Source organism: Agelaius tricolor, unplaced genomic scaffold (genome assembly GCF_023055355.1).
Source record: "Agelaius tricolor isolate 1412-34295 unplaced genomic scaffold, bAgeTri1.0.p SCAF_4, whole genome shotgun sequence".
In the NCBI taxonomy this organism is placed as follows: Eukaryota; Metazoa; Chordata; class Aves; order Passeriformes; family Icteridae; genus Agelaius; species Agelaius tricolor.
The window spans coordinates 56,541,564-56,560,806 of record NW_027269264.1 but is presented as its reverse complement, the minus strand read 5'-3'; the positions used below and the strand labels follow the sequence as shown (position 1 = coordinate 56,560,806).

The 19,243-nt window shown below is 48.2% G+C and overlaps 1 protein-coding gene across 1 annotated transcript in view; it reads left to right on the top strand.

Moving 5' to 3' along the window:
- The first annotated feature begins 5,646 nt into the window (after positions 1-5,646).
- Positions 5,647-19,243, top strand: part of ZBTB7C (zinc finger and BTB domain containing 7C) — a 94,909-nt gene continuing 81,312 nt past the window's right edge. The window contains exon 1 of the mRNA XM_071425837.1: positions 5,647-5,740. Within this exon, the coding sequence (XP_071281938.1) occupies positions 5,689-5,740 (52 nt within the window). The 5' untranslated portion in view covers positions 5,647-5,688. The remainder of the gene's footprint in view (positions 5,741-19,243) is intronic.

Genomic DNA, 19,243 nt, shown 5'->3' with positions numbered 1-19,243 from the left:
TTTCCATCCAGGATTGCCTGCAGCTCTTCAGGCAGGATCCCTACTTTCCTACAGGGTTACACAAAGTCTCCACAGAGGCAAAACTTGCCCTGCAGTCTGAGACAAGGGGCAGCAGGCAGATCATGGAATCAGAATCCTTTACAATGGGAAAAAGATCTTTGAGTCCTGCCATTCCCCCAGCTCTGCCAAGGCCATCCCTAACCAGTGTCTCGACACAGCTTTTAAATCCCTCCAGGGATGGGGACTCCACCAGTGCCATGAGCAGCCTGTGTCAGGGCTGGACAACGCTTTTCACTAAGAAATTTCCCCCAGTATCCCATCCAAACCTGCCCTGGTGCAATTGGAGGCCTTTCCCTCTCATCCTGACCCTTGTTCTTGGGAGCAGAGCCCATTCCCAGCCAGGCTGCACCCTCCTGCCAGGGAGCTGTGGGGGGAGAGAAGATCTGTTCCCTCTCAGACATCTTTTCTCCAGGAGCAACTGGCTGGAGGAGAATGAAAGAATACACAAAGCAGCTTACAATGTATGGAAATGTTGCATATAGATGTGTGTGATTGCAGGAGATTCCCGTTGTACGCTTGTGTTACTGGGAGTACATGGTCATTAGGAGTGAGCTGGAGTGGGAACACCTGCAGGGCCAGAGTTAAGGGTGATTATGCAGCCCAGCCCTGGCTTTTCTTCACTTTGGAGAGCTGCACAGCATAATTTCATCATGGATTTATATACAGCTAATTGGCATATAGTTTGATATGCAAATAAAACCATATAAATATCAAGAGAAGGACTTAAAGCTGTGCTTTCCACTGTCATGCTACAATCCTTGCTTTTCTGGTCAGTCTAATCTACTCGATTGCTCCTTTCATCATCTTGTGTTTTGAAGGCATGATATCTCTTTCAAAGAACATCTGTCAGACGTATATTAATTAGTTAATTTTTCTGCATGGAATGTAAACACGAGGGTGGAGAACCCAAAGCCCTGAGGATCCAATGAGGTGTGTGTGGCCAAGTAATTATTTTGGGGTAATGCAGAGATGTGGCCTGTGCTCAAGCTGTAAAGGCTAGAAACAGGTTTCCTACCAGATATATCAGTTTATGCTAAAGACTGAAGTAAAATTTTCTTGATGTGGGCACTGGAGCCTGTGCCATAGACACACCGTAGAGATGGCATTTCCAAACTGAGCTTTTTAAGCCAAAGATGCTACTGGCAGTGGTGCTGAAGTATGTTTAAATTCAGTTTTTAATTAAGAATATTAAGTTTCAGTAGTTCAAGAATGGAAGACAGCATGGGGAAAGCCAATATTTTTATGTTGAAGGAAAATTTAAGGTGTAAATTTCTTAGCTGGTAGCACCAAGTTTCACTCTGACTTGGGGCTGCCTGGATGTTTCTCACGTGGCTCACACTGAGAGCCAGATTTACTGGGATTTTTGTGTTTTGATCTTGGGTGAATGTCTTTTGCTGTGAGTCTTCAATCAGATACATCTTGTGTGATAACAAGAAATAGGTTTTTGTGTGAGGGGACTGTGACGTGGTGTACAAGCACAGGAGTTGGGCTGCAGAGGAGCTTGGTGTGCAGTTCTGGGGCGAAATCCAGTGCTGGCAGTAGGGCAGAGGGGTGAATTGAGGCAGGGCCATGCACAGGTAGGTGCAGTACAGGAATTCCCAGAGGATTCCCCAATCCCAGAGCACATCACTGGCACTGGAGCATGTCTTGCCATTGGGGACATTCAGAAATCCTGCTAAGGCAGGGTCCTATCTGTCAAATCCCTCCTTGGCCCCTCTGGCTCTCTTGGCTGAGGTGTTCCCAGGCTCACTGGTGGTCACTGAGCTGGGTTCCCATTTCTGACCCTGTGTGGGGCAGCTGCCTCTCTATTCTTGACAGCAAGGCTCTTCCCTTTGGCACGAAACAGAATGCAGTGTCCTTTCAGCAGGATGAATTTTGGATTTCTCCAGGTTGCAGCAAAACAGTGTTTAACTTCTACCATCTGTCTTTACCACTTCTGCCTTTCCTTATGTGTCTTTTTAAAATTTTTTTCTTTTTTTATTTGCTTCCTGGCTTCCAGTCCTCTTGGTAATGTGTTCAGTGTGGACTATTAATATATCCCAACAGGAGCAACCCTACTTATGTTTTCCTTTTGCAGTAAGGATTAGGGAATATCCTTTAGCCCTCATTTTTTTTCCCCCTACTTTTTCTATTTTTTTCTTTTTTCCATCCTTCTCCTTCAGAGCTGAACTCCAGAGGAGGCCACGGAGCTGCTGCCAGGGCTGGAGCCCCTCTGCTCTGGAGCCAGCCTGGCACAGCTGGGGCTGTTGAGCTGCACAAGAGAAGGCTCCAGGGACACCTCAGAGCCCCTGCCAGGGCCTCCAGGGGCTCCAGCAGAGCTGCCCAGGGACTGGGGACAAGGCCTGCAGGGACAGCAGCCAGGCAATGGCTCCCACTGCCAGAGGGCAGGCACAGATTTTGGGCTCTTGGCAATTAGGAATTGCTGGCTGGGAGGGTGGGCAGGCCCTGGCCCAGGGTGCCCAGAGCAGCTGTGGCTGCCCCTGGATCCCTGGCAGTGCCCAAGGGCAGGCTGGATGGGGCTTGGAGCAGCCTGGGACACTGGAAGGGGTCCCTGCCTGTGGCCCTTCCATTCTGTGTTTCTGTGAACTGTGTAATTATGCAGTAGAGTGCAGATCGGTACTAAGGGCTATTTTTTTTTTAATAAGCATTGTTTTGTCATATCTGTCCAGCCAGATAATCACAAAAATGCCTCAAGGAGAAAGAGAGGTGGCATTCACCATCAGCTGGGGATCTAAAATGCAGTGTATCACGAGATTGTCGTGAAGCCACGACACTGGCAAAGCTAGGCAGAGGATTTTTTGCTGGGTCTCATGGTTTCCTTGCCTTGCTGGATAAAATAAAACCTGCCAAAGCAGCGGCAGTGAGCTCCCATCTATCTGTTCTCATACTCCCAGCCGCTTCTGCCTGAATTATTCATGCTCCGTAAGTGATCTGCAAACAGCTCCTGTGATCTCCCTGTGATCTGTGGGTATGCCAGACTCACCCCTGCTTAGGTCAGGGCATTTTCTTGTTTCCTTCCCCGCGGCAGGGAGTCTGTGGGAATCTCCAGATTCCTCACCGCCTCTTTCTGATTAGCCCCGACGTGTATTTTATTATTTACGTGGCAGGATTTGTTCAGCTGTCCCAGGCACACAGTATTATCAGCGGATAAGCAGGAAGACTCACTGCAAACATCTGTAGTTGTTGCTTGACAAATCCTGTTTGTATAAATAATATTAAGGAGCTGCAGAGGCTGTTGTGGAGTAAATACCCTCGTGACTGAAGGCAGCACTGCCAGCTTTTCACCTGCGTGTGCATCTCAATAGAGATTTACTGGGCTGTTTTACACACACATCCATATACATAAAAAAATACTTCAGTTTATTTTTTTTTTAGTTTAAAGGCCCCTTCCAACCCAAATTATTCTGCTATTCCAATATATATGTGTATATGTTTTATGTATTTACCTTTTTTTCACAAACTCTTTCCCTGTATTTATTTCATCTTTTAGTGTTTTTTTTCTAGTGATTTGATCATGGAAATAGGTTGGCAAAGCCAGGGAGAAGGGCAGTTTATGGGCAGGTTATTGGCAGGTATTTCGTGTGCTCTGCTATCCATATCATTAATGAAATGGGCTGTAGGCCCACCTCTTCCACCACCAGGTACCACTTGGATCTGCCTCTCCAGTGTCATCTACTTCAGCCACTCTTTATTTTGGGATGAGGACTGGGATGCTTCAGGAACCCATTGCCAGTGGAGCTGCAGCTAATGCTCTGAGCAAGGCACGAGGGGCCCCCTGGTCCCCTTCTCCAGCTGAGGGAGTAATTTGGGGTGAAAAAAACTCCATTTAGGCTACCTGCTTTTTTATGCTAACCCATAGGAGGACCTGTGCCTCGTTCAGGATATCACTCACCCACGACATAACCGGGATACAGTGAGTTTGTTAAAATGTCCTGTCTCTCTGCGTTCTGGAAAGAGGATTTTCTATTAAACCTTAGGGAAATTACTGGCCTTGTTAACTAGCGTGGAAGTAATGAACCACAGCAGGGTGACTCGGGAGATTTGGGCCCTCGCTTCGTAAGACTGCATTGTTTCTTCAAATGAGAGAAATAATTTAAGCAAACAAACGAACAAAGAATTTCTGGAAATTAAAGTACGGTACAAATGGGATGATTTGCTCATCCTCTGTCTAATAGGAGCGGTGCAGTGAACAATTGTGTGGTCGACCTCAGAAATCTATCCATGGTAACTAGTCACAGGAGAGAAAAATAGACAGCCTGCCACCAACTTGGTATTAAAGTTCTATTTTCCCTTTTTTCCACGGTTGCGGGCCAGTCAGGGACTTTCCATGAGCAATCAGCACAGCAGAAATCCCCTTCTGCTCCCTAGCAGCCACCTCTGCTCAGCAATCAAAGGTGCTTTTTGTACTGGTTTTGGCTTAAGTGGGGTTTGGTCCCGGTTTTCAGTGGGATCAGGCTGGGGCAGACCCTTCCTGCCAAATGCATCCTGCTGAAACGGGGCTGTCATAGAACCATAGAATGGTTTGGGCTGAAAGGCACCTCTCAACCATCCAATTCCACCTCCTGCCATGGGCAGGGGCACCTTCCACCTGACTGGGTTGTTCCAACCTGGCCTTGCCCCTTCTACCCCATGGCTGAGGTGTGTCTGCTCTGAAGGAACCTTTGCTTTTGTCACCTCTACCAGGTGCTGGGTGTTGAATTCCTGATGGGATTTGAGGTCTGTGCAAGCCCTGCATGACCCCAGTGGCTTTGGGCAGGTCCTGCAAAGAGCCCAGAGGAAGGGCAGAAAGACACAGCAAGGCTGAAGTTCAAAAATAAATACAGCAAAAATACTGGGCCTTCAGGCTCAATGGTCTGTTCCTCAAAAGACAATTTTGGAAGGCATCGCTGTGCTTTTGTTCTTCCATTAGGCAGCTGAGGAGAGAGCATTGTTTTCCTCCCCTCATCTGTTCCCCTTGTAGGGGAAGAAGGAGGACTTGGCCACCCTGAGCTGAGCATCCCAGGGGAGCTCCCAAAACAAAGGGCTGTGTGGAGGAGGATTCCGTCATCCTGTCCCCGCCGTCCCCATCCCTCCCTTCACCCTGCCCTTGGCACGGCCGGGGAGCACGGGGAGGGGGATGTTCCTTGTCCTCCTCCCTGGAAACCCAGCTAACTTCTCTTACCTCCAGGTTTGCTGCTGCCTGTAGGCTTGGCGAGGCAGCCCTGGGTTTGTCTCCTGCCAGGAAGGTGTGTGAGCCCTGGGATGGCGTGGCAATGTGACGTGTCCAGGTGTGCTTGGGTAGCACAGCACTCCCGAGGAATGTGGTGTGGGTGCTCCTGGATGTGGGTTGAGGCTCTGTGGACACATCCCGCTGTAATTTCTCTCCTGTGTGCTGCAGGCATCCATCCTGATCTGCAGAGAAGGCCTGTGGGTTGGAGAGGATCTCCTCAGCCATGCTCTGTGTGACCCTTGAGTTAATTCCCCGTGCAGGAAAATGTGGCTGGCTTGTGGAGCTGGAATGGTTTTGGGTTGTTCTTTTTTTTAGGTTGTGTAGGTTTATTTACAAGTAGCTGGACTAACACCAACCTATCTTGTTTTGCCCAGGCTCCAAGACTGACCCTGCTGAGAGCCCCTGAGATACTGAACTCTATGAGTGGAGACCACTTGACTGCACTCAGCACATTTCAGGATCAGGCTCTAGGTAATTGTTCTGATTCTTTGCCTGGATGATGGGGGAAATTTGCTGTTCTGGGCTACACAGACCATGTGAAATGACATTTCTAGTTGTTTGTCCCATGAACCTGTGGATTTTTTTTTTCCCCGCTGAAGGTTGTCACTCAAGATCAGTGGCTGGGCACTACAATAAAACCTCTGATCCCTCAAACATAAAGCAAAATACCAGCCTTGCTTCCAGAGGGGGAGTCATAGAATGATTTGTGTTGAAGGAGCCCTAAAGACCATCTAATCCAAGCCACTTGTATTGGGACATATTCATCGAGACCAGGTTCCTCAGAGTCCCATCCATCTTGAATATTTCCAAGGGAGAGGCATCCTGGAATTGCTGGATCACCATTCTGGTAATGGTCACCAGCTGTGGTGCTTGGGAAGTTCTCCTGAAGTTAACTTGCAGAGAACTGTAAAAGCAAGGAGTCAATATCAAAAAAAGGTGTTTGTTACCATCAAAAGCAGTCAAAGGCTTAAAATACCAATATTTTTTGGCAAGGATGCTTGTTCAGATCAGGCTTTTAAGAATTGCTCAAAACCTACAGCTGCAGGAGCCTTCTTTTTAAAATAAACTCAGCATCTTATTTGTCTGGGTTTACAGTAGCTTCATTCTCCTCCAGACCTGACCTCACTGTTGTGCCTCTGAGGATCTTTAAATCCTTCCTCCAAGGTGGATAGATGGAAATGGAAGAGCCTGGGGCCTGGCATTGTCCTGCTCTGCATCTTCATGGAGATGAAGATGGTGCTTTGCCTGGGGGGGTGTGGGCAGGATTAGACCCAAGATTTGTGCTTTTATCCCAGCAAGGCCAGCTCAAACACAGAGCACCAGCTGGAGAGGTGAGGATCTCAGGGGTGGGTTTTAACGGGAGTAAGAAGGAAGCAGGATGCTGTGGATGTTACTCCAAAGCACTAAGGATGAAAGATTTCCTGTAGGATTGACTTCCTGAGTGAGATGACATTCCATACAAAATTCTCCACGCTGATAGAAGTATCAGTCAATAGAGGGTTATAATTTTTAACCTGATTTGCTGAGTTTTTCCCCGAGTCAATAAGAACCAGCTCCACACTGATTTCAGCAGAGGCTCAAGCCCAGCTCTCAGATCAGAGGGGCATGAGGGCAGAGGGTCTTGCTGCCCCCTCTCCCAGGGCATCCTCTGTCCATGCAGGAGCAGAGGGCTTTTCTCCATCCCTTGCAGCTCTGTGTGGTGACACTTTCAGGTCTCAGGCAGGAGGACATTGACTGGGTTGTTTCCTGTTTTGACAGTCTCCATTTCAAATCCCCTGTGCAGGGAATTAGAACACCACATCCCATGTCCTCCTCCCTTGAATATTGCATTGGGGAGCTAAGCTCATGTTTCCAGTGGGGAGGGAGAATACGCAGGTCATGAAACAGGCTCAGAAAGTGAAAGACAGGAAAATGAAGAATGAGAAAGAAGGAATGCATTCAGCATCAGGGCTACAGTGGGATATTTTACCGTATCCACGCAGAATTTGTGGGAATGGGGTGCTCCCTCAGTGCCAAAAGTCACGTACTTTGTGTTTAAACTGCTGCTGTCAAAGCTTGGAGAATAACTAAAAGAAAATGATCACAGGTCAAGTGGATGTTTTCCAATCAACCAGAGCTCAGTATAAATCCTGGGGGAGGAAATAACCCCACAAACATCCACCAGCTCTGTGCCTGTGTCCCCTGCTCAGGTGCTGGCTGCTGGTGGCAGCAGGTCCTACTGGGACATGCCACAGGCAGGCAGCTGCCTCAGCATCCTGAAACAGTCCTCAGGCAGCATCCCCTGCCCAGTAAATTTTTGTGCAAGAATTGGTTTCAGATTTGATCTAGGTCAGCAATCAGGAGGGTCAAGAGGTTGCTTCAGGTGAGCGTGGAAGGTGAAACAACACCTGTCTGTGGGCTGGAGGCTCATCCTAAGCCCTTGCAACACATCTTCAGCTGGGGGCTGGTGTTTGCTGCTCTAAATTCAGCAGTTTTGGGTAGGCAATGCTTCAGGGGAGCGTCAAGGCAAATGTGTCTCTGCCACTGCTGCACATCACCCCTTGCAAAGTCCCCCCCTGAGGTTTTGGTGTGGCCAATTGCTCTTCCCTGAGTTGTAGCCTGAAAATAGGGATAGATTAAGGCAAAGTGTTCTGGGAGCCGTGCCAAGCCAAGGCACCGAGTTGTTAAGAGATCTGTATCTCAATAACAGATTTTTTTTGGTCTTTATCAGCTTTTAAGAGAAAACACAGTGTTTGCAGGAGCAGATTGGGATCATCCTAAGGAATGGAGCTCTCCTTTTAAAATTGTATTGCTTTTATTACTATTATTTTAAAATAATAATAATAATAATAATAATAATAATAATAATAATAATAATAATAATAATAATAATAATAATAATAATATTTCTGCAGTGAAGCCATATATGAGAATGTTATTTGTGTAGGAGCTGGAAATGAACCTGAAATGATCAGCGTTTTTTTTTAAAGGCACTTTACAAGTCATTTGGCATTGGAAAAGGTACAACTATCCATCAAAGCAGGGCTTGGGGATAAAATAATTAGAAATCACACAACCATAGCAAAGGAAGATTAGTGCTAAAATTAGAAGCCAGAGAGTTGTTTTTAGATTAGGCTGGAATCTGCGCAGGCTGCTTTATTGTAGACTGTTACTTAAAAAAATGTAAGGTGAGATGTGTGAATTGTCTGCATTTGGTCGTGTCCCAGTGGAAATGCTGTTGGGAGTGTTGGATGGGATGATCTATGAGGTGAATTTCAGGGAAATCCTGAGGGGATGGAAGTGCAGTCCCATGTGAAAGGTGACCAGCTGCTAAAGGAGCTGGGTTCAGTGCTGAGCTCTTCTCCACCAGCATGTCCCCGTAAGTTTGGTTTGCTCCTAGTTTTGTTTCTGGGTTGTAGTGGCCAAACACCCACACTGCATCCAGAAAAGGTGGTGGGGTGGCTGGAATTGGGAATTTAGGTTGGAATTTCCACCCACAAGTGGGAGTGGGTGTGAGTTGGAGCTGCTGTGGTTCCCCAGACGTGAGCTGTGCCCTTGGGTCCAGACAGTGACATCAGGTGGGCACAGCCCATGGAGCTTCATCACTTTGTTTTTCTGCTGGACCTCCTCAGGCATGAATAGGAACAAATCCTCTATCAGAAACAAATCCAAAATTCATCAGAGGACAGACCAGGAGAGCTTGGGGTGTTCATCCTGCACAAGAGAAGGCTCCAGGGACACCTCAGAGCCCCTGCCAGGGGCTCCAGGAGAGCTGCACAGGGACTGGGGACAAGGCATGGAGGGACAGGACAAAAGGGAATAGTTTTACAGCAGAAGGAGAGATCCAGACTAGATAGAAGGAAGAAATTTTTTGTGATAAAGGGGGTGAGGCCCTGGCACAGATTTCCCAGAGAGGTGGATGTTCTACATATAAATTCCTTCAGGAAAAAGGGCCTTGGTACTAAAGCCCTTCTGGTATAGCTGGAAGGGTGTAACACGAGCAAGAGATTGGAGGACGAGGTCAGGCACATCCAGGTGTTTTCACTGAGGAAGATGTCTCTATCTCAAGTAGAGATCCCTTCATCCAGAGAAACACGACTTCTTCAGGGCTGATGCCTTTAGGTTTGGAGTGGGGGATTTCTGGGATAGAAACCCGAACTTTGTGGGATGTGCTGCCTAAATATGGACACAATTAGGTGTACCTCTTCCCCTGGTCCCAGCAGAGGTACCAAATGGAAAGGGTCTCAGGTTCCCTGCTGTGTGGGAAGCACCAGCCCTGTTGTGACCACCCACAGCATCTTCCCTGCACGTGCATTTCCCGGTGCCTGCAGGGGAAAAGTGGAGTTGAGCAGACTGCCTGCTCCCCCCAGCACACTCCCCGCTGTGCCTCCAGCTCAGTGAAAGCAGGACAACTCCTCATCGACTCTTTGTAGCCCGAGAACAGAGCCTTGGAAAAGTCCAGCAGCGGGAACTTTACTAATTCCAGCTAATGACTCCGAAATACTGACTGAGGGGAACAATTGCGCATCATCAAAAGTCGCAGACAAAAGAAATGCAGTGCATTGTGATAGCAAACGAAGCTGAATCTGATCTGATGGAGCACCTTTCATATTCCAAGCGTTTCAAAGCCCTTGGCCGAGTAATGAGCTGCATGCTGACAGCAGGGCCACTGGACTGGGCTTTATGTGGCCAACAATAGCCAGCACAGTTGTTGGCAGAGGACTGCTCGTAGTGGGAGAGGGGATAGATGGTGGCTGGCACGTTGGGGCTGTCCTGTGCTTTCCAGGGTTTTTAGTGCTGTTGGATCTCTGGCTAGTGTTTGGATGAGTGCTGGAGGTGACCAGGCAAGATATTTCTTAAAGGGGGCATAGAAGAAAGATGTAGACAGAGTTTTTAGTTGGGTCTGTAGTGAGAGGGCAAGTGTTGATGGTTTTAAATTAAAAGCAGGGAGATTCAGACTTGGTGTGATAGAGAAAGTATGGTGAGGGTGGTGAGCCCCTGGCACAGGGTGCCCAGAGCAGCTGTGGCTGCCCCTGGGTCCCTGGAAGTGTCCAGAGCCAGTTTGGACAGGGCTTGGAGCAACCCAGGATAGTGCAAAGTCTCCCTGGCCCTGGCAAGGGGTTGGAACTGGATATTAAGGTCCCCTCAATGCAAACCATTTCAGTATTCTTATTTAAGAGGGGTGGAGAGACACATTCTGACACACATGAGGATCCCTTGGTGCAGCTGAGAATAGCCCTCGGCCTCCCAGGTCACCATCTGGCCCTCTAATCTTGTGGTCCCCATGACAGTTTCATGAAGGCCCACGTACAACTCCAGCTCTTTAATTTTAGCTAAGCCAGAATAGCATTGGTGCAGCTGTGGGAACAGATATCTTAGTCCTCAAACTATTCCTGTGGCAGGGAAGTTTCTTGCCAGTTGCGAGGAGAGGAAAAGGTTAATTGCATATTTTTTTTTCCTTTTTTTCTTTCCTTTTTTTTTTCCAAAGAGGAAATAAATGTACCTACCCCACCCTAAGGAGACAGCACAAATCTGTCAGCCCTTGTTGGGTGGGGGCAGTCAGCTGGGCTCTGTTAAGGAAGTCACCCTGGGGAGGGAAGGGGTTTGGGGCATGGGTGGGGGGCCTTGGCTGCCTGCCCCGAGCTGCAGGCAGAGAGGGGGCTGTGGTCCTGGGCTGCATTAGACAAGGCTCTAATGCTGTCTGCAGAGCCCTGGAATCACAGAATGGTTTGTGTTGAAGGGCCCTTAAAGCTCATCCAGTCCCACCCTCTCCATGGGCAGGGACCCCTTCCACTCTCCCTGGCTGCTCCAAGCCCCATCCAGCCTGGCCTGGGACACTGCCAGGGATCCAGGGGCAGCCCCAGCTGCTCTGGGCACCCTGGGCCAGGGCCTGCCCACCCTCCCAGCAGCAATTCCTAATTCCCAAGAGCCCAAAATCTGTGCCTGCCCTCTGGCAGTGGGAGCCATTGCCTGGGTGCTGTCCCTGCAGGCCTTGTCCCCAGTCCCTGGGCAGCTCTGCTGGAGCCCCTGGAGGCCCTGGCAGGGGCTCTGAGGTGTCCCTGGAGCCATGGTACTTTTAACAAGTTAATCTCACCCAGGGTTGCAATAGAAAATCTGTAGATAAGCCTGGTTTGGAGTTAGGAAATATGCTGAGGGGTGAAGGAGATCTCAGACCTTGTCGTGTGTGACCCAGGTCCTTCAGTAACTCCTTCCTTCAGCTCCCTGCTAGCCAAGACCACCAGATTCCAGCAGCTTCATGGCTTTCCTGGAGGAGCACATGGGTTGGTGTTTGCTGCATCACCCCCATCCCAGCAGTCAAGGGAGGGTGGGAAGCTGAGCTGCTTTGGAAGCCTGGATCCTCCTCACTCCATCTGTGTTTCTGTGCACTCCAACTGGGTCGGGCTGATGCCATGGCAAGGCTTCCTCCTGCAGACAGCAGTCTTGCAGGCTGTCATCCTGCAGCAGGGGCTTGATGGTGTGCAGATGGATTTGCTTTCCTGTTTCCCTTCCTGTTAGCCTCGTGCTGAGGCTGGCCAGCCCTGCTTCCCAGGCAGGAATATCTCAAGAGGCCAGCTCACCATCTCCATCATGACCCAGCCTCGTGTAGGTGTTCTGTTTCCACCTCTGAATCAATGCCCAAAGGAATATAAAAGGAACCAACATTTTAAGTTTCTCAGGGAGCTGATTGCAATTAAAAAAAAAAAATACACAGAGCCTATCCAAATATTTCTTTTTGTGGTTTTATATCAGCAGGGCTGGTGTGAGCAACCTGTGCTCATCATCTTCTGAATGTAGTCAGAGGCAAATCAGCTCTGGGGGCTCAGGAGAGACTGTGCTCAGAGAAGGAGCAGGGGAAGGTGGCGTTGATGCTGGTCCTGGTGGTGCGTTTGAGGTGGATTTACATCCTTACACTTCTCCAGAGGGATGCTTTGCCCATGGTTCTCATTTCAGCTGAATGTTGTGGTAAGGGCAGGAGGGAAGATGTTAGGAAGGGGAATTTTGGATTTTTAATTCCAAGATGTCACTTGTTTGGTCCAGGAGAGATCAGTGGAGCCTGGGTGCTGTTTCCCAGAGGAGGGGTGGATCTGCTGAGCCTGTGCCTCCCTATGGGGCTGTGGGACAGTGCTGAGCCCAAAGCTGAGCCACAGCCCTGGGGCAGAGGGGGCTCTCACTGCCCCCTCTGGCACAGCTCCAGGGCAAGGGGCTCATCTGGATTCTGCCAGATAGATTTCCTTGCCTCCTGTCTGGGATTCACCATGTGTCTGAGCTTTTAATATCACTTCACTCTGCCTCCCTACCTCCCATGCCCCCGTCCCAGATGTATTTGTTTAAGTGGCTTTAATTAACTTACATTTTCCTGTGCGTGACAGCTCCTTGAGGCTTTGGTAGCTGTTTTCTGTCCTTCCACAGTTGTCACTGACATGTAGCACTTTCCCTGCAGACCAGCTTTCAAGCCTACCATGTTCTTCCCTTCCTCTGCAGAATTATTTTAACATACTGAAAGGAATTGTTTCCGTGTGAGCATAGTTGCACACTCTCAATTGATTATTAGGTGTGATTTTCCTGATCCCTGCTGGTATCTACGAGGATTTTGAGCAAGGAAGCCAGAGTGGCGTGGGATGATGGCTCAGGTCAGATAGATTTATCTTCACCAGTGACAAGACTGATAACTCTGGAGTGGCATGGCTACAGGTGTTATCATTTGGGTGTCTCCTCAAGAATGAAGGTTAATGTCTTGCCACTACTGATCCATCACAGTGTTGTCTGCAGGATTTACAGGTCTTCTCAAGCCTTTCCAGCAGCAGCAGGTCCAGTTTCCTGGAGCTCTGAGCTGGGTACCTGCTCCGTGCTTGCAGCAGCCATAGGGATCACGTTGGCAAGCCCTTGCTCTCATGGATTTGTTTGGAATCAAAGCCAGGGGAAATTCCTGCTTGTCACTGCATAGTTTTGTGGATGGACTGGGGCAAGCCCAGGGGTTCAGTGCTCTGCCAAGGGAAGGCATCACAGGATGGGGTGGGTTGGAAGGGACCTCAGAGCTGATCTCTTCCACCCCCTGCCATGGGCAGAGACACCTTCCACCATCCCAGGCTGCTCCAAAGCATCAGGCAGGTGAGGCAAGACAAGCCTTGATCCTGCCTTCCTGAGGATCACCCAAGAAATCTGACCAGGAGGATGGAAAAGAGCAAGGAGGGACTCAGATCTGAAGTAAAATCTCCCAGGGAAAAGAAAAAAAAAAAAGAAAAGAGCAATAAATCCAGCAAATTAAAATGAAAAGGCAGCTAACATGAGTGACAATTGTACAGCATCAGATAACGCTGCATCCTGAATTCCAGTGGGATAGGAAATATGAAGCAAAAATCACTCAGGTGCTTCTAGATAGCGATAAGGAAAGCAATTCCCATTTACTGGTAGAAATAAAATAAGAGGTCGTGATAAACCCTCCATGACTAGACTGGATTAGGGCTCTGGCTGTGAAAATTCATTACAGGCATGCAAAAGAATGCATATTGTGCCAGCTAAACTGACTACAAACACCATTTATTTGGAGAAGAGACGATTCAGTCAGAATAAATAGATTTCTTTCAAAGGGAAGGGAGGGCGATCTGACACAAATCTATATTCCTGCCTTGTCATTTATTATGCAAATAAGTCTCACACCTCTCTAAGGCATGAAGGATGAGTTTATGTTGGAGTTTTATGTTGGAAGAATAATCTTAAACTGCTCCAAGGATTCCAGGGCCAGGCTGGGGTTTCTTGCACATGGTGGCAGGAGATGCTGATTTCAGGAGGGGTTCTGGTGACAATGAGGGTCATGCAGCTTGGTCAGATGTTTTTTCAGATTTCCCATAAACAAACCCATCCCTTCACATTTCTTCTTACTGTTTGTGGTGTTTTGCTTAGGATTTTTTAATATTTTGCATTTTTTAATATTTTATTTTATTTTTAAAATTTTTAATATTTTTAATATTTTATTTTATTTATTTTATTATTTTATTCTTGCTTTGTTCTATTCTATTCTAGAGACATAGAATCACAGAATGGTTTGGGATGGGAAAGACCTTAAAGATCTTCTATTTCCACCCCCCTCCCATGGGCAGGACACCTCCTACTATCCCAGGTTGCTCCAAACCCTACTCAGCCTGGCCTTGGACACTTCCAGGGATGGGGCAGTCACAGCTTATGTGGGAAATACCTTTTCTTGTATTTTCTAGTATTTAATTTTACTTTATTTGCCCATTCTCTGTAGGAATGACTATATTTGGGGGTCATGTGCAGATGGGAGCCTGTGGTGTGTTATCTATCCTTGTCTTCAGTTCTCTTTTTTTTTTGGCATCAGCACTCATTAAAGCTGCATCACTCTGCTGGGCTCAGTGGAGCAGGACACGTTTGAGGTTCAGACTCTGAGGTGGTTGTAGGTGGCAGCAGAAGCACTTAGCCTGATGTGCAGGGACCGAAAAGTGACCTAACACCTCCTGTTCTGGCAATTACATCTCTCAGGATGCTAATTTTAGAAAGAGAATTGAGCTGACAGGGGCCACAAACAGTGGATGAAATCCTGATATTCCGTTCGGCGGAGAGAAGGCTGAGCCAGTGTTAAAAGAACAAAAAACAACAAAAATGAAACAGAAAAGTATCTTGAGAAGTTTTTTTTTCCTGACAAGAACATTGTAATTTTTGTAGCTGTGTTTTGGAAAAACTCCTGATGAATTGTGTGGTCCTGAATTATATATGTGTGAACAAAGCTCCAGGGGGGAAATCCTGACTCACAAATCCACCAAGCTCTCATCTCTGAGATGGACTCTGAGCGTGACCCAGGACATGTGGGTCTTCTCTGTAATGGAGCATGGAAGCCAGGGGGATGCTTGGGGAGTAGAGGGATCCAGGTGAGACATTGTGCAGTTGTAGAACACCCAGACAACCTGGTTGTAGCAAACACACACTCGAGGGACTTCCTTAAATGCTTGATCCCAGATCCTTCTCCATCACGGCCAGTCAAGGTATTTGCATGGATTTCTGTTTCTGGTGAAATTAGGAGAAGATAGATGGGCAATAGATGGCTTGTGATGGGAGTGAAGGACAGGGGGACAGGTCTTGGATGAGCAGGAAGCACCCAGCTTCTGCTGCAGCCAAGGAGGAGGACAGTGCACCACAGTGATGTCTTACTTCTCCAGGGGTATTTTACACTTGTGTTGTGCCCTCAACATTTCTCTGCTGCTGGGCTGGCCGGGCTCTTGCAGCGCTCTGGAGAGATTCTGCTAATGGGATCTGACCTGATGGCTTTGCATGTTTTAAGTAAATTAAACACAGCTGCTAGGAAAATCCAGTAACCTTAACAGCACCACAGCTCCGTTGTCTGCATTGTAATTACAGCGGCAACCGCTGGGAAGTTCTACTTTCTGGTTTATTTTAAAATAACTTCTGAGCCACCCTTTGATCAACTACTTCATCCCCAAGTCCTGCCTGTCCTCTCCCAAGGTTTAACCCTTGCTGTATCTTCAAGCATCTGTCTGATCACACTTTGTCAGTCACAAAGGCAAGCAGCTGATTGCAAAAATTACTTTTCCCCCCAAATATATCCCGTAATTTTTGAGCTGAGGGAGAATTTTAAGCCAGAGCTTACAGGGTACATGCAGACTGCAGACACTGAGCAGGGTTTTATGGCTCCTGGGGAAGGGCAACTTGAAATATGCATCTTTTTCTTATGCTTCATCCAAAATCCTTTGTGCCCTGCAGAGAAATGGGTTTTCTGTCACAGTGACAACAGCAAAAGGACTTAGATTTATGTAGGAAGCAAAATTAGGAGCCTAATTAGTTTTTCCCTTGTCAGCCCTTGAGTGCAACCCATGCTGCAGAAGCAAGTGGTCATCTCATGGCATGGCATAGCTGCGTGCTCCTTCCCTGCGTTAAAAACTCACACCAGCTTCTCTGTAGGAGCTGCATGAGCTTGAATTTCTGAAGGGCACCCCGGATTAGGGAAATGGCTCAGGGTATTCCATCAGACCCTGCAAAAGGGCATGAAACAGCTATGTTTTGAGCATGTCCCAGTGTAAGAAGGTTGGCTCAGCATTGTGGGGTGATGGTAGCACCTCGACAGCAGTGGGTTCAGGGTGCCACAGCTGCTGCACCTGAGGACATGTTGTATTTGGTTATATAATCATAGTTTGGTTTGGGTTGGAAGGGACCTATGTGGTTCTATCCCTCTGCCATGGGCAGGGACATCTTCCACTGTCCCAGGCTGCTCCAAGCCCCATCCAACCTGGCCTGGGACATTCCAGGGATCCAGGGGCAGCCACAGCTGCTCTGGGCACCCTGTGGCAGGGCCTCAGCACCTTCATCATAAATCGTGGTTATGGCTACCCTTCATCCTGCTGGATGTGGGATGAGCTGTCTCACAGAGATCTGAGGGTATGTTTTCCATCTTGTTTTCCAACCTGATTCCTTCTCTTTGCATCCAGGCTACTCAGGACAGGCAGATCCCAGCTGTGGTGCCCTGCTCTGCTCTCCCATCTGCTGTCAGCAGCACGTTGATGTGCGTCTGCCTTGGAGAGCAAGGCGGGTGCCTGTGCGTGTGATTTGGGTGAAAACACTGGCTGAGTGTGATTGAGGTTGTAAAGTTTATGAGATTCTGCATTTTATGGTAAATTTTAAATTGACACTGCAATCAGGAGCATTAGGGTCTGTAAAGGAAAGTCGGTGTGATGTGTTGCAGAGCACGAGGTGGTAATTTCCTTTCTTATATTGATCCTATCAACAGCAAAGAATGAAGCAGCTGCTTCTTGCAGGATTGGTTTTTTAATGTGTTAATTTTATGTAATTTGTAGAGTATTATTTATTATGTGGGGTTTTTCCCCCCTCTGCTGCCTTTCCCTCTCCCCCCATTTCTAGAAGGGTGCAGCGCTGTCTTACCTACATTTCTCACCTGTGGATTTCAAAACCCCTTTCCAGCCACAGCTGATGCTGCTGTTTCCATTTTCACAGAGGAAGGGGAAAACTGAGCATTGGAGATTGGAAAGGATGTCAGCCCAAAGATGCAGCCAGGTCACTCCTTCTGAGCACAATCCACACACTCAGTTCTTTCCGAGCTGGGAGCGATGATCTGTCTCAGGGCAGTTTTTTGGTTTTTTGCTGGAAGAAACAGTCCTTGGCAATAAAAAAAACCCAGCCGTAATCATCTCAAACACTCTCCTAGGCAATGAAATGTCCATGTGTGCCAGGGCATGGTAGAAATGCCTTTTCAGAGTATGTTTTCCATGTGGGATTTTCTGCAGGGGTGTGGGTGACTTGGCTCCTGTGATTCTAGAGGGCATCTCCAGGGCACTGCCCTGTTTGAGGCAACAAAGGCTTTCAGTGAAGCTCAGGAAGAGTTTGAGGAAGTAAAAAACTCTTTAGAGCATATGAAGGGAACGGGCAGAGGTCTTTGGGAGGAATTTGGGGGTCACCTGGGTATGAAAGATGTGAGATGAGCTCTTCCCCAGGCTTAGACCCATTGCAGATGAATCATAGCAAAGGGGGTTTTTTATGATGTTTGGTTTTCAGATATGCCAAGAAGAATTAAAAAGAACTGATTGCAAAAGTCATGGGCATTTTAAAGTAACATTTGATGGGGATTTCTTGAAGATGCTGTAATACAGCCTACTGTAGAAGCAACTGCTTCCCAGATTAACAGAGGGTTTGCAAACAGCACTTGGGAAGCACCCTCTAAGATTATTTCAAAAGTGCAGAACAGATTTGGTGAATGATTTATGACATGGATTTGCATATCAGTTGCTCTTTCTCCTTTCTTTGTCAAATTTACTTGTTTCAGACCTATTATGCACAAGCACTGGAACCATCCTGGAAGTGTGGATGTGCCAGGATTGGTGCTGTTCATCACAGCAGGGGCCTGAGGGTGCAGAGCATCCCCATCACATGCAAATGGGTTTCATTTAGGAGCTGTTGAAACTTAGACTAGGAGCTGGAGGTAGGCTGCAGTGGCAGATAAAAATACTAACTTGGTGCTCAATCTCCTTTTAGAGTCAGTGGATGTTTGGTCAGTGGAGTCTGGAGGGTGTTTCACACCCCAAGAGAGATACTGAAGTTTGGGCAACCAAATGGCTCCCCAGACACCCAAAATGGTGCCAGCTGCATCCCCATGGGCTGCAGTGAGAGCTGGGGCAGCCACCACATGTGTAGCCACAATCTGCTGGCCATAGTGTCCATTTTTACCCTAGGACACATTGCTTAGTCTCCATCTGTCAGTCAGGAGGGATGCAGGCCCAGGGTTTTGCCCAGCAAAGCCAGGCATGGGTCTGGGTTAGCTCAGGGAGTCCAGTGTAGCAATGAGAACCTGCATTAAGGCAACTAAAGCCAGGATCTGTGTGGGCACCCCCTGAGATGCCTTAGTTGGAGCTGAACCCTACCTGGTGCGCCAGGGACTGCTGTGGGTTTATCAGGCTGTCCCTGGGAGTCACCTCCTGGCCTGGGCACTGGGGAGGGCATGCCCATGGTCTGTGCTGGCTGTCAGTCCTGGGCAGTCCTGTGCTCCAGGTGACCTGAATTCCAGCTGCTGGCTGCTCAGGGCTAGAGCATGGATGGCAGCCTTGGAAGGCCACTGGAAATACGTGAGTGCTTGTTCTGTTGAGGACAGGGCTGTTCCCTGGAGAAACCTCTGGTGTCCTCAGCATGGACATGGACCTCTTGGAATGTCCAGAGATGCTCCAGGGGCCAGAGCCCCTCTGCTCTGGAGCCAGCCTGGCACAGCCGGGGCTGTTGAGCTGCACAAGAGAAGGCTCCAGGGACACCTCAGAGCCTCTGCCAGGGCCTAAAGAAGACTCAGAACAAAGATGGAGACAAACTTAACAGGGTGTGTTACAATAGGACAAGGGGTGATGGTTTTAAACTGAAGGGGAATCAATTTAGATCAGCTGTCAGGAAGAAGTTTTTTACAGTGAGTGTGGTAAAACTGGCACAGGCTGCCCAGATGCCCCAGTCCTGGAAACATTCAAGGTCAGGCTG